The sequence below is a fragment of the Gymnodraco acuticeps genome, unplaced genomic scaffold (genome assembly GCF_902827175.1).
Source record: "Gymnodraco acuticeps unplaced genomic scaffold, fGymAcu1.1, whole genome shotgun sequence".
NCBI lineage: Eukaryota > Metazoa > Chordata > Actinopteri > Perciformes > Bathydraconidae > Gymnodraco > Gymnodraco acuticeps.
Genome location: NW_022989817.1, coordinates 55,513 through 71,408, shown reverse-complemented (window position 1 = coordinate 71,408; position 15,896 = coordinate 55,513). Strand labels below are relative to the sequence as shown.

At 41.3% G+C, this 15,896-nt stretch overlaps 1 protein-coding gene across 3 annotated transcripts in view; it reads right to left on the bottom strand.

Moving 5' to 3' along the window:
* Positions 1–14,712, bottom strand: part of l3mbtl2 (L3MBTL histone methyl-lysine binding protein 2) — a 47,840-nt gene extending 33,128 nt beyond the window's left edge. The window contains exons 1-4 of one of the 3 annotated variants that reach the window (XM_034232523.1): positions 14,621–14,712; positions 11,867–12,215; positions 10,470–10,584; positions 10,190–10,323 (exon numbers count right to left, since the gene is read on the bottom strand). In XM_034232523.1, coding sequence (XP_034088414.1) covers positions 10,190–10,323; positions 10,470–10,584; positions 11,867–12,215; positions 14,621–14,622 — 600 coding nt within the window. In that variant the 5' untranslated portion in view covers positions 14,623–14,712. Of the gene's footprint in view, positions 1–6,613; positions 7,168–10,189; positions 10,324–10,469; positions 10,585–11,866; positions 12,216–14,620 lie in introns of those variants that run through there. The other 2 variants (XM_034232536.1, XM_034232529.1) reach the window with 2 other exon arrangements.
* Between the last annotated feature and the right edge of the window lie 1,184 nt (positions 14,713–15,896).

Below are 15,896 nucleotides of genomic sequence, written 5' to 3'. Positions count from 1 at the left end.
ACTCCTCGATCCTCCGGCAAAAATAAGGCCACTGGGACGCTACTCAAGATGGCGCAGACAAATCAACTTCCGGTGATACCGAGCCCGAGGAGCGAGGAAATGAAAAATAACCGAAGTGAGACGCACCCTATAATTCATAGACACTTGGCTCAGGTAACTGCATCACACTCTGCTAGGCTTGGAACTCACCACAGAAGTAGGTCTCCTCCTAAAAATGCAATTATTTCTCAACAATTATTTGTACATTTAGGTGTACATGTGAAAAATGTACAATCATGGAAACAATTGAAGAGTGCCAATGCTGCCAAGAAAAGGATGTCATGGTGGCCAAAATGGAGGAATTCAATGAATATGAGGGAGATAGTGCAAACATAACCTGCGTAATAGATCACCCAGGATTCCAATCAAATTGTCTGGATGTTTGGGTGTTGCAGACAGCCTACCATCATTATTCAAAGAGGGACAGACAACAAGCGGGTGATCAGCCACGTAATGAGTAAGTTACTTGTGTTCTCAAATTTGTAGAGCTCAGAAACTTTGGGGAAGTGTAATGGTCACTCTGGCAAAGTTACAGAATAAATAAGCAAATAAGGTTGAAGTGATTACCATTGACATTTATGATCTTGTATTTTACAGAATGTATCGCTCTGTGACATACCGCCAGCTAGTGAGATTTTGCTGGGGAATACTTGGTAAGAACCACAGAATCCCACTGCCATCATGTGCCATTAAAAGATCCAGGCGAAGTTTCCATCCGACAATTACACGTCGTTCAAGTATCCAGCACTTGATTAGAGTCAATAACAAAACAGATTGTCCGTTCAGTGATTACATCTGCTTCTAAACAGCACAACAGCCTCTCTCTTCTCTGGTTTTTCCCACCGACTGCTTAGTGGATCTGTGACGCAGGGCCGGCCCTTGGCCCAGGCGAACTAGGCGGTCGCCTGGGGCGCCAGATCTGGAGGGGCACTGCGCTGGGGGACTTTTTAGTATTCATTTTTTTTATTCTGCCTAATTTTCTGCCCTTGATGAAAGTCATTTACATTAATAATTGAATAAAGTAAACACCCTTTACATCCCGGGCAGGCAACATTTTGCATTTGCCCTGTACGATGCGCGCTGTAAGTGATGAAAGTGGGGGATGTTGACTTATCAGGCGGCCCGCAGCTCACAGCCAAAGTGCGAGCGAGCCTCTGGGCGAGCGAGCAAGAGAGAGAGCGAGAGAGAGAGAGGTCGCGCATCGGTACCGCGGATTGTTGTTGGATTGAGGCTGATAACTACAGCTCAGTGAGGTAAAGGACTCTTGAGTGTTTAGATAGTTCACTTTAGTCTAAGTTATCTCAGTGGGTCTCAAACGGTTTGGTCACAATTTATGTAAACAAATATTTCCAAGGCACTCCTTTATAATTATTAGGATAAATAACAACAGGTTTGAAATCATTCCAATGTATACTATAGGCAGTGCTTGAATTGGAATGAAAAAGGTGCCAGTACTCTAAAATCAGCAACTTTTTCAAGTCAATTTTATATATACAGCCCACAAACAAGAATTTGGCTACTATAATGCTGGTGGGTTTGTCTCTTTACTACTGTATATTTTAGAAAGGTTCACTGTACTTAACATTTTTTATGATAGGCAGCGGATATGGCTAAAGCTCAGTAAGGTCAATATTAACTGAAAATATAGCAATCAAAGTCTAGATCTTCTGCTGAAGACACATGAAGCAGAGACCTTTCAGGTGAGAGCCCCTCTGGTGGTGTTCAACATTAATGACAAGGAAACAAAGCTCTGGTCAGAAGCATTTTTTATAAAAAGCTTTAACAAAATTAAGTATTTCTGTACATTTTGAATGCAATCTAACTTTCCAACTCAGAAAACGAAAAACGAAAAAGTGCCAAAAGTCTTCTCACATGGCTGAGCTGCTTTGCAATATACTTCACCACTGAAGAATACAAATATGTATAAAGTAAACTATGATGCAATCTAACTTTCCAACTCAGAAAAATGATAAAGAGCATGAACAAAGAACATGTAAAAACAAATGCAAAATTTGCACAATCTAAAATGAGAAACTGTAACTGCAAGTAACAAAGTCTGAGCCATGGTAAAGAGTTACATTGAACACCAAGCTGATCAGATAACTCCCTGGTTGGTCTGAAGTCCTTCTATCTCCAGGATCTGTACAAATCGGCACATTATGCCAAAAGTCTTCTCACTGGGTGAGCTGCTTTGCAATATACTTCACATTGTTAGAAAAGGCTCCAGAAGGCCTTGTGGACATCAGTATCAGGGGCTGGAGCTGGACAGGCTCTTTCATCAGCACTTCTCCTTCCCTTTGCCAGCCAGGACCTCACATACTGTTCCGGATTGAACTGTCCTAGTGATGGTCCATTACATTTAATGAAAACCAGGCTAGACAGTCGGCTGACAGAGAGAGCATTCCTTTTTGCAGTAAGGATATCGTTCATGCAGCTGAATGCCCGCTCACACTCACTAGTGGAGACAGCGATGGTTCGGACTGCTTTCAGTAGAGGCTCCATGGCAGCAGGTGTACGGGATGCCCTGGTTTCCTTGTATTCGCGAAAGCCCTGAACAGTCTCTCTTCTGTCCACTTTCAGCACTTCGCACAAACGTAGCACCTCTACGTCCCCATACTGTACGTCTAACTCCTCTTCAGGCCAACTTCCAGGATGGATAACTTTCATGTCCTGGATTAGCTGATTGTCCCGGGCCTCCCGGCCATGTAATGGGATTTCTCTTGTGCTGACATGAGAGGAGGTTGTGGAAGTCATTCTGTGTCTCAGATTCTCTACCATACTGCGGAAAAACTGACCTGCATGAATCTGTACAAGCCTGCCATTCTCACGCAGGGCAACACCCTTGAAGGACTTCTCAGCTAGAGCTGTATGAACTGTAGTCATGTGTGGGCCAGGCATGGTGACCATGGATTCAAAAACTCGTATTTCTCGAGTTAAGAGCCTATCTGCTGTAGGCAGTGTCATCTCTCTTTTTTTAGAGTTGCCGAGAGAGGTCGCTGAGCTCTGTGAGCGCATCGTACATCAGTCCCAGATTGCTGACAAACGTTGCAGATGTGAGCACATCATCCAGGCCCTTGTACTTTGCTCTGTCTCTGGAATCCCTGCTCGTGTCGTTTGCAGCATTTGTGAAGTGATCATGAAGCACTCGGTAGTTTTCCCAGACTGCTCTGACGCTCCTTTCACTTGAAGCCACCCAGCGGATGAACAAAACACGCCCTATCACCAGGAGACGCTGTCCGACTGCTTGCGCACACTGCGCTAACTGCCTCTGATTTTTGGGGGAGGCATGGAACAAGGAATAGAGTTTGTCAAAAAAGATCTGGAAATGATTGAACCCTGAGACCTCCTTGACCACATCCCCAACTGCCAGCTCTAGACGATGATTGGAGCAGTGCCACACAAACAGGCTTGGGAATTTACTACACAACTGGGTAGCAACGCCTGTTCTCTTCCCTAGCATGACTGAAGCCCCATCACATGCAAAAGAAACGAAACACTGACCTAAAAGTCCTCGTTAAAATCTCTTCCAAGACACTCCATTAACGCCTTTGTGATGTCATCAGCCGTTGTTCCATCCAACTCGATCAGCTCCCAAAAAAACGTTTCGGGCTCAGCATCAGCTAATGCTGAGCGTAGACACACAACAAGCACCGTTTTACCACTAATAGTGGTAGATTCATCGACCAAAACACAGAGTTTTCTTTGGTTTTCTGTAATGTCTTTTGCCATTTTTTTCTTCAGCTCATGAGCTATGTGGTCGATGATTTCGCCACAGGTTTTATTGGAGTGCAAAACCCTGCCCACGTTCAGCCCATTCAGTTTCTGTACATTCAAATCAATTGGTATGTCTGTGAATGGCCGGCTATGTTTCCTTCTCTCGGGGGCGTGCCTGCTCTGTTCTATCACTCTACATAGCCACCCACTGGGTGGGAGTTGCACTGCATAAACACAACACACGTGCATCTAGGTATGTAAATTGTAAAGCATTAAAACATGGTTTTACTAACAGTTTTCAGTATGTTGTTACTTCGGCATTATTATTATTATTATTATTATTATTTTGAAACGTGTATTACTATTAAATCACGGTCAAATCGGTTAATTTTGACAGTCGTTTCCACCACAGTATTTACATGGAGAAGATAAGCCCCGCCCCCTCTCCAGCACGTTCTGTTTGAATGACAGGAGTAAACAGCTGACAGCCGCTGTGAAACTCCAGCGGTTAGAGCAGTGGTTCTCAAAGTGGGGGGCGCGCCCCCCCAGGGGGGCGCAGAGGCATGACAGGGGGGGCGCGAGAGACCAGGAGGAAAAATGGTTATTAAAAAAAAAAAAAAGATTATAAAAAAAAAAAAAAAAATAATCATATTTTGAAAAATTATTGATTCGAAAATAATATGATACAGTACTATTACGTCTGGGTCTCTGTGTTTCATTAAAGCTCGGCTCTGTGTGTGTGTGTGTGTGGAACGAGCCATTTTGTGTGCGTGCGTGAGCGAGAGAGAGAGAGATAGCGCACCGGTACCGGAGATCGTTGATGTTAGCTTCTGGTGCTAGCGAGCTATGCTAACGGATATAAGGAGTTTTTTTAACAACAAAGTGGAGGAGAGTCCTCTCCTGTCAGACTGAGAGTCTCAGTGAGCTAAAGGACTCTCAGTGTTATCTCAGTGGGTCTCAAACGTTTTGGTCACCATTAATGTAAACAATTATTTCCGAGGCACACGTTTATATGATCATTATAGTTATAAAAAAATAAGAGAATACATGAAAAACAGCTATGAAATACTATATGACAGTAAAACAAGAATAAAGTTTAAAAGAGTGATTTATAAAATATCCATAAAGAAATAGTAAATCTGTTTACAATTCTGTTTCATCTGGGTGTTGAAAGATGTATCCATAGATCTCTTCATTTTGCTCTCAAAGTGCACCAGATTGATGCTTTCAACTTCAATATTTAAAAATCTTCCCGGGGGAGCATGCCCCCGGACCCCCCTATGTGAGGTCCACACACCACCTATAAAAATAGCACTTTACCCCTGCTTACACCTATATGCCGAGACTTGATATTGAGCCTTCATTGTAACAGTCGCGGGTACATAGTGTATGTGCGTGGGGAGTGTTGCAGTAGAAAATTCCACTGTAGCGACCGGTACATTAATGGGAAACCCTAAATGTTTGAGCACGCTCTATGAAAGGTCAAGCTACCCCCAAAAGAAATCTCTGGCGCCGCCACTGAGCCTGACTATTTGTGTTGGGGGGGCCCGACTTTTTTTTTTCTCCAAAGGGGGGGCCTGACCGAAAAAGTTTGAGAACCACTGGGTTAGAGCGATGAGAATGTCCGTTCGGCACCTCATGACGCATCTACTGAGTACCGGGTGGCTGTATATATATATATGGATGTATAATAAGAACGGCGGGAGAGTGTTGAGTACTGGCACGGTGCATGAGTACCGGAGTACCGCCAGCATGCCGGTACTGAGCAAGAAGTGCCGGTACTCCATGGGTCAGAACCAGAAGTGCCGGTACTGCGTACCGGTGAGTACCGGCCCAATTCCAGCACTGACTATAGGACAGAAAACCAAAAATATCGTTTAAAACTGGAGATAAAAAAAAAAAAGCATGAATAAATAAATGTTAACTAGGTAAAATAAGATATGAATGAACAACAAAAATAAAATACGTTACATTTATTTGTTATTGGCTATGGGTTGTTGGTTATGTTCACATACTTATTTGATTATTAAAATGTAAACCGATCTTTTTCATATGGGTGTTTTAGAGTTGTACCCCCTAGATCTAGTCTCTAGTAATTCTGCTCAAAGTGCACTAGATTGAAGCATTTTACTTTAAATGTTAAAAAAAAATCTTTCCGGGGGGGCATAGCCCGGACCCCCCTAAAGCAGTGTTTCTCAAACGTTTTCATACCAAGGACCACTTAACCAATAAAAAAATCCTCACGGACCACCTAACTCCACAAATATCCAAAGATACATCGTCTTTCTAGAACAGATTACAAATCGCCTGAAAATGGTACAAACAAGTGGCAACATGTGTAATGAAGGTGTCGTGCTGGGCTGAAATTTAAGCTTGCTCCATTGCGAGATTAAATTAATTAATTAATTTAAAATGGGACATTTTACCAATATACTCACGGACCACTAGGGGGGCGCTCACGAACCACACTTTGCGAAGCACTGCCCTAGAGGATGTGACGTCCACCCCCAATTAAAACATGTTCATACAATAATGAATACATTTGAAACCTTCTTTATGTATATAACCAACATGTCAATACGTTTCAGTTTTTGTAGAGATTTTTTATTTATTCTATTGTGTATTGCTTGGAGGGGGGGGGGGGGGGTGCACCAAATCATAATCTCGCCTTGGGCACCAAAATGTCTAGAACCGGCCCTGCTGGGACGTATACTTTTACTATAAATGCTGTTCATGGGCAAAGTGCATGCAATATGGCATCATGACTTCATCAACTAATAAATGTGTGAGATTGTACATGTCATTTTGATTCAGGCTTTATGCTTGTTGTAAACATTGAGCAACAAGTAGCGCGGCTTACCTTCTCTCTCTCTCTTTTGGCGAATGCATTCCGACGTGTAGGAATCGGCGTGGTGGCTTGTGCTGGCAATGGGGGTCTTGGCAGTATTGTTGGAACAGCATCTTTGTTCAGTTTGAAATTCTTTTTGAATCCAATTTCCTTAGCGAGCATTGTGGATTGTTCGAAACACGATCTCTCGAAGTGCTGCCCACAAATTGTCGGTTTCATCGACCCCGCATTACCTGGTCCAGCAAAGTCCGCCCTCGTACAACGCACTTGTTCTGTCCATATACGCGACATTTGATCATTCTTTGGCCACAAAAACATCCCATAGCCAGCTTTGGAGACGGCCCCACATCCCCATACAACACATCGCTTGCCGATTATTCTTGACGTCTTATTGCTGTGCATCCTTTGTTTTAATATTTGGCTCTTCAATGCATTCAATGGCGACTCAGCTGTGTTCTACTCATGACGTCACCGCCGGAAATGACCGAAGTTGGTTTCCAGCGCGACGAACGATAGTTAACGGACAACCTTTGAATGCTGTTATAAATCGTGATTTATTCAAAATACATCAATAATACATTTTTAAAAATGGCACATTTCACAATACAAATGGCTCTGTGCACAAGATGGCATCTATCAACTTCCGGCGGCTGGGTGTGCGGTTGTAAACTTTCGGTCTACAATGTGGGTGGTTAGATGGTTAGATGGTTAGATGGTTAGATGGTTAGATGGTTAGATGGTTAGATGGTTAGATAGCATACATATAGCGATATAGTTAGCATAGAGAGATAAATAGATAGATAGATAGATAGATAGATAGATAGTCAGACAACTGCTTGACCTTTCATCTAGAACCCACCTCACCTCAGCCCACTTTGACAACCTAGGATGGCTTAGAGTAGACGACAGAGTACAGCTACTTGCAATGGGCCTGGTCTACAAGATCCACTACACCTCTATGGTACCCATGTACATGTCAAAATTATTCCCAAAGGTCAAGGAGGGAGCTCCACAAATCATGTGAAACCCAGATTTGGCACAAAAAAGGGGGAATACACGTTTCGCAATTATGCCACATCAAGGTGGAACGCTCTTCCCACAACTGTAAAGGAAAGTAAAACTATACTTACCTTCAAAACCTCTCTTAAAGAGCACCTTCGGGGGAGAGCATTGCAAAACTGGCCCCGGTAATGGTACAAATCTCAACCTGTCGTTCAATGGACAGCTTCCCCCCCCCCCATCTATGTATATACTCGCATTTTAGACTCTGTTACTAACTGTATATCTGTAGACTTGGTATGTCTTAAATGTCCGGTTAGGATGTATTAGAACGAAATCTAAAATGAAAATTGTAAATAAGCAATCTGTATGTAAAAAACCACCTGTATGTAAATTGTAAATAAGCCATCTGTATGTCAAATATGTCTTATATGTCTTAAATGATATGATGAATTGGAAATGGGGGACCCTGATGTAAACAAGACGAAAGTCTTTCTCTGGTCTGCATCCCCTTAACAATTGTATGTTTTGAGCTGTACTGTACTGTACCCAATATACAAGCTGTTAATAAACTTTTCAATCAATCAATCAATAGATAGCATACAGATAGCGGTAGAGCAAAGTGAGAAGGCTAACGTTAACGTGATGGCACTATTTTACACTCGATGTCTCCAAGACCTACCGAAGGTTAACATCAGTGATGTACATCGGCTGGTAAAAGCGTCAAGCTCAGCCCCGAGGAGCAAAAGAGAAAAGGGGTTCAAGATGTACATATCCAGTTACATCGACAATTATGAAGGTAAGTGACAAACAAAGCTGTAGTTACTGGCTAATTTTGACAACTTGACAGTCTTGATACAGTGTAAAGTGTTTTAATGATGTACTATTACGTTTTTTTGGATAACATGAATGATGTCCAATTCCCCAGTTTCAAACAAAGATCTACCTTCAGGGAGAGTGAGCATCAGGGCTAGCTGTTACAGGTCCATGAGAAAGCATGAAAAGCCTCACGATCTCAGAGTAGGGAGAAAAATAAAAAGTGTTCATCGGTTCAAAGCGTCAATCAGGTTCATGTTCTGGGGTTTTGATGTAGCTAAAATGACTGACATTTTGTTTTACTGTGTAGATTGTCTTTGAGAACTGCTCACCTGTGGAGTTTTCAAGGCTTCGTTCTCGTCGGCCACCTGATTTGCCATCACTGTCGTCGCTGCATTTAAAGAGTCATGATCCGGTGGTGCCACCTCGTACTCAGCTGTCAAGTCCGGGGTGGGACTCTCTGCCCTCGGCCGACGCTCCCAAACATTACGTCTTGGTGTAGGTAGCTCGTAGTTATTCCATGCAAAGAGAACAGGTGTAGCTCCTTTCTGTACTCTGTTCAGTCCTCCAGCTGTGACCAATAAGTCTCCTGGTCGAAAATGCCAACTACACACACGGGTATTTTTTGTGGGGCTGAAATTGTCCCTACGGACCTTGATCAGCCACTGAGCCTTTACCTCAGCATCAATAGGAAATGAATGGAAACTTATCTCCCGATTATAATGGGACGAATTTGTACAAAGGGGCACACAGCAATGTAGTGCCGACTTTCTTACCCACTGGAAGGCCAATCGCTGTTCTTTACCTCTCATCATCGATGCTATCTATCGCTAACTATATCGCTATCTGTATGCTATCTATCTATCTCTCTATATCTCTCGCTATCCACCCGCTCAACCACTCCACACCGTAGACCGGAAGTTTACAACCGCACACCCAGCCGCCGGAAGTTGATAGACGCCATCTTGTGCAACTAGCCAATACCAAGCCCACTAACAGGTGCTAATTGAGAGGCGAAGTCCCTCCCATTCCGGGGGACCTCCATGGGACCTTATTTCGCAAAAAGTATGTATTGAAGTCAATGGTGAGAGAAAGATTATCTTTCGATCCCGTTTGAATTGTGCCACGAATTACACATATGATGTTTGTCAATTTAAAAGATAATTTTACAAGTCAAAAAAATAAAAATGTGTCGTAAAACTGTGAAGTAACACTTTTTTTTGTGTGAAACCGCTCAATGAACTGCATCTCCCGTCTCGCACCACACACCAAGACGGCCGTCACGTTGAAACATTTCACTTCTTTCTTTCAGAATGAGGCGGAAAGTATTAAACGAGGTGAAAATCACTACAAGTCTGGGCACGTTGAGAGCTGTACACAAAAGGGGAGTTAGTCGGTTCCGTAAGAGCCAGCATGCGGGACCGGCTTTACAAGGTTTCTGTGAGTAACACAAGTGTAATGTGTAACGTTAATGACATCACTTACGCGACTCTGGGATTTGTAGTCTTTCTAGTTGCGTATTTTTCATAGTCTTATATTTCAACAGTTTTACGACAAACTGTGACTTTTTTGACATGGAAATTATTTTGTAAGATTGACAAACATCATATGTGTAATTCGTGGCACAATTTAAATGGGATTGAAAGATAATCTTTCTCTCTCCATTGACTTCAATACATACTTTTTCAGAAATAAGGTCCCATGAGTCGGAAGTAGATAGGCGGGACTTCGCCTCTCTATAGCATTTCGTAAGCTCTTTAAAGATGTTCTGACCTGCAGTCGAGCCAGTATGGAGGTCTTCTTGGAGTTTGATGAATACGAACGTGAACAAGACAAACTGCAGAATCGCTTCGTCTTGGAGAAGAAGGTGTTTAAGTCGCCGGTGGTGCCGCACATCTCACACACCACTGGGAAGATAAATAAAAACATTGGGCATTAAACACCCTCAACTCTTTTCTACAGTCCCTTTGTATTATAAGGATGTTTTGTAGAGAATTTAAATCCTTCATTTAGACTGAATATTTCCATTTTTAGTTCCTCATTTACTCCTCACCTGTCTGTTCTTCACTTTTCTCTCCCGGCATCATCCCTCCTCTTGTCGGCTGCTCTTCGTCACTTTCTCCCGTGCTTTCATCAGACTGAACGGGCGCAATTTCAATATGTTCTCCCTGATTACAGATACAAAAAACTAAGTGGTAAATAGGAGGTGTAAATGTAAAATGGGACCAAACCACCAATAAGCGCTACAACCCCAGTCCTGAATGAGTGTACTTTGGTCGTCTCTTAGTCAATTTGCAGTTATCTTTGTGAAGATGTTTGGTTCTTTTTTTGTTAATAATGGCTGCAGATATTTTGTGTTTTAATCTGGTTGTTTGCCACAAGTCGTTGTGAGTCTCCATGCAGTATGTTTTGGTCTCTTCGTAATCATTTGAAGTTGTTTTGTGTGTCTCTGGTTTTAACCACATTCAAAGTAGTTTAGAGTCTTCTTGCAACTGTTTGATGTCTCTTTGTAGTCGTCTTATTTATTTTGGTAGTCATTTTGTGTCTCTTTCTGGTAAGTCTCCTGCACCTCTTTGCACTTGTTTTGGTCACTTTGGGTGTTTGTCTTTATTTTTGGTAATTTAATTTAAATAAATGCTGGAAGGAGTCCCCATTGACATCAGGAGAGCAGGAACTCTACAGATATTCAATCGCAAACTGAAAACCAATTTAATTTAGCTTGTACCTTGGCCATTAAATCAAAATAAATTTAAAAAGGGGGGACACTTAAAGGCGGGGTAGGTAATTCACTTCAGAAACACTTTTTGTTATATTCCATGGAATGCTCTTAACATCCCGATAGCAATGAATATATGAAATGCTTTGACAATAAATACATAAAATATTTCCTCTGTGGAAGCCGTGGCGCTGTAAAAAGCACGACCAATCATATGAGCCGGCCCGGCTAAAGTAACTGGATGGCCTACCTGCCTGTCAGCCTTTCTGTGCACAAACTCATCTCGTGCCCTCATTGGTCATGTGCGTGTTCGTGTGTGTTGGAGGAGGGGCTCTGTAAGGAAGTCTGAAGGAAGGGGCAGATTTTTCTTCGGCTGCGTACTTTCAAATTCTAGCGCACTGGAGCTGGTTTCTCCATTCGTACCTACCCTACCTTTAAGACTAACTAATGCCTCAGCACATACAATGGTCTGTCTTACTTGAAGCAAATATATCTGCACTTTTTGAGTTGCTTCTTTATGATTTATTGCACTTATTGTAAGTGACTTTAGATAAAAGCATCAGCTAATGTAATGTGATTTAACATAATGTACATTTTGAGTCTCTTTGTCTCTTTCAGTAATCCCTCCATGACTTTACATCATCAATGTAAACAACCAAGAGGCTCGTTTGAAGCACTTAAAGAAACGTTCTCTCCGCAGTGACCTTTCCATCTCCAGGATAATAACTACTCACACTTGTGCGCTCTCTCGGTTCTGCAGTAATGCCCCGGCGTTGGATGGCAGGCAGGCAGTGAATGCATCCCACGCCGCTGCAGGAGGAACATCTTGGACGGATGAATATTGTCGGAGCGGCTCCAGTTTTCAGTTTCAGAGCTCCAGAGGGGAGTTTGGGCTCAAAGTAGTCCCTCCCAAAGTGCTCGCTGCACAGGTGGGAGTGGGGCGTGGCGACCCATTGGCTCCGGGTGCGCTGGACCTGCTTCTCCCATTTGCAAAACTCGTCTTGGTCCTTGGGGAATTTAAACAGCGTCACATCATCTTCTGCAGTTTTGCCGCATCCATAGGCCACACAGTGGTAAGGCATCCTGTGACGACATCAAATATGAAACAGAACACAGTCAGAGCCATGGTCAGCTGCAAGTCATTGTCGGTCTATATTATTCACGAAACTTCCGAAGTACATTTAAAAAATTTGCTCAAAAATCTTCTCCGTATAGGGGGGTAGTCTGGGCTCATTTGCACCCTTTAAATTGTATTATATATACTATTTTGTATGTTCTTTCCCACTATGACTATGTATGTCATTAAGTAAATGTAAATGCTACTAGTATACAAACTGTAGTATCATATAATGTCCTTTGTTTTCTGTCATGTTTGTATTAATGTTTGGAACTAATTGAAGCAGGTCACCATTGTAAAAGAGGTCTATGATCTCAATGGGTTTTATCTGTATAAATAAAGGTTTTGAATTGAATTGAAGTATGGTTCTTTATTATTTCTTGTTGGCTGTTCTGTTTGTCTTCTATGTTGAAAAAGGGAAGCATAATTTCCACCCAAAGAAGTCTGTACTATTGCTTACACTTGTATGCTTCTTCGCAATACAAATATTTGAAACGAAAAATCCTCTCTGTATCATAAAGCATACACTAACTGTGTGTGGGTATGTACAATTCTCCTTTGGCTTAAGATGGTGAAAATAGGATGATGGATGTTGTTTTCACTTCATATTGAATTGCATGAAATTGCATTTTGTTTTCTGTATGTTTGACTGTGTGTGTGTGCGAGAAAAAATAACCAATGCTAGTACTAATGAGGATCCTAATACAGAATAAAAAGGACCACAAACGCCACACAGAACCCAGCAGGACGTTTTTCTATGAGCTCTGCAGAGAAAAAGTGATAAACAGATGTTTTAAGTCTACAACAAAAATACATTCAATTTTGAAGCAAATGCAGCCTATAGACAAAAGGCTGAAATACATCATAGTTTGTATTAGGACTGAAACTTTTTTCATTATGGTTGAATCTCCCAATTATCTTCTTGATTAACTGTTTGGTTCAAAACATGTTAGATCAGGGGTTTCAAACTCAAATACACAGTGGGCCAAAATTAAAAAATGGGTACTCGTCGAGGGCCGGACTGGTTCAATGTTTATTGCAGAACTTATTGAAATGAACTTATTGCACATATTAAACCTGGAACTAACAAAGCTTAAATGATTGCCTATAAAAACAACATTAAACATTAAATAATCAGCTGCATTCATTTCTTATGGCTCTATCTGCAGCTTTTCCAGAGTCATTTCTTATGATTACATTTTTCCACAGGCCAACAACAGCTTCAACAAAACTATTCCCCTCAAAGAGAAAACCAAACATGCCCTGTTGTCGTGAGAGAAAGTGCAGAAGGAAACATCCATTAAACTCAGTGTGCTGCTCTGTGATGCTAGCTCAGATACTTGGCATCTCATCTTGGGTGCAGGGTCATCAATGTTTGGGCTCAGGCTCTGAGCGGAGGAGACCCTCAGGATGGAGTGAAGGTGTGCGTGCAATATACCGGCGGGCCAGATCTAATAGTGATTACAAATTATCCTGCGGGGCGAAATTAAATGTTTGTGTCACTGAGTTCAATGGATGCTTCCTTCTGCACTTTCTCTCACGACAACAGGGCATGTTTGGTTTTCTCTTTGAGGGGCATAGTTTTGTTGAAGCTGTTGTTGGCCTGTGGGAAAATGTAATCATAAGAAATGACTCTGGAAAAGCTGCAGATAGAGCCATAAGAAATGAATGCAACTGATTATTTAATGTTTAATGTTGTTTTTATAGGCAATCATTGAAGCTTTGTTAGTTCCAGGTTTAATATGTGCAATAATTGCACGCACACCTTCACACTTGAGTTTGACACATGTGTGTTAGAGAATAGGAAAATGTGATTAGTAAGTCCAAGGTGATAGATGTGGTTAAGTTATTTACTATAATATGATTCAAAACAGAGAAAAGAGAAAAGCTCAATCTCCTTTTTATCATTTCTGTTGGTTCTTGGTGAAGTATATTTCTTAGTCTTAAATGATGCATTCCACTTAAATGATACAGTAATTTCTTACCGAAATGTATGATGAATAATGCCACTTGGGTAACATATTCACCTTAGAAATAACTAATAAGCACAGAGTCTAAAATATGTGAACTAAGCCACTATAAACCAGAACTTCAAAACATTTGATATACAAGAAGTGCACACAGAGTAAAAACATTACCAGCAATACCCTGAAAAACAGCCGAAATAAGGACATTTCTGAATGAAATGTTGCTGCCAAACTCTCTGTTTTAACCAACAAGTCACAGCCTACATTTATAATCAAACATAAACAAAGTGTGTGTAGCTCACGTGCTACTGTACATGCAAGCTAACTGCTAAAATTGCTAACAGCAAGTTTGTCTTTTTATGAAACACAAATTATCTTCTTGTTACTTTAAAGTCTCTACTTACATAAAGGTTTAGGCCCTCAGTGAAATGTTTCGTACAGCAGTAAGACTATTCTGGACCCTAAGCCCAATGTGTTGTGGTCGCTTACTTTTGACGTCATCGCATTTACTTGTTGCGCCCTCGCAAAGCATTGTGGGAGTTTGAGTTTTAAAGCATTGGAACGAAATCGTTTCAGCTCCTAATCTCAAACAGTCAGAAGTTGAACGTATTTTAGTATATTTAGCTAAGTACAGTAGAGAAGTACAATTTTGAGGTACTTATTCTTCCTCGTATGTTACTTGCTACCTCTCAGAGGGATATGGCTTACAATTCCACTTCACTGACAGCTTTGGTTACCTTTCAAAATATGATTTTAACACACAAAACATATGAAAATGTACCCATGAAACAATACATTGATTAACCAAAGAAATGACTGACAATTATTTAGATCATTTCACTCTTTTTCATTGTAAAATGTTGCTTATAAGGCTACTTAATTTACTTACATCTCCATCTCTGTTTTGGAATAAATTACCAATACCTCTGAAATGTAGTGGAGAAGAGGCATAATGATGCATAAAGTGGAAATACTACTACTATTAGTAAGACTTGAGGACATTTAATTAGCTATTTTCCACTACATCTAATATTAATCCAATAATCTAATGTACCTTTTAATTGTAGCCTAAATGCTTTTAAACATCAATAACATTTTTCAAGATTGAAGCAGAACTTTTAAATCAAGCTGTGTATTGAAGATTAATCTTGATTGAGATATTGCAATAATGTATGAGTTAATAACTGACCAGGCCTTTTCTAAAGTTAAAGAAATAGCCTGACAGTTTGACCAGTTATAGCAGAAAAGCAGGTGTTACTGATAATGTTAATGATGCCTCTGTTCAATTAAGGCACACATGTCAAACTCAAGGCCCGGGGTCCAAATCAGGCCCTTGGTGGATTTAATTTCGGCTCGCAGGATAATTTCTAATCACTATTGGATCTGGCCCGCCGGTATATTGCACGCACACCTTCACTCCATCCTGAGGGTCTCCTCAGCTCAGAGCCTGAGCCCAAACATTGATGACCTTGCACCCAAGATGAGATGCCAAGTATCTGAACTAGCATCACAGAGCAGCACACTGAGTTTAATGGATGTTTCCTTCTGCACTTTCTCTCAGGACAACAGGGCATGTTTGGTTTTCTCTTTGAGGGGAATAGTTTTTTTGAAGCTGTTGTTGGCCTGTGGAAAAATGTAATCATAAGAAATGACTCTGGAAAAGCTGCAGATAGAGCCATA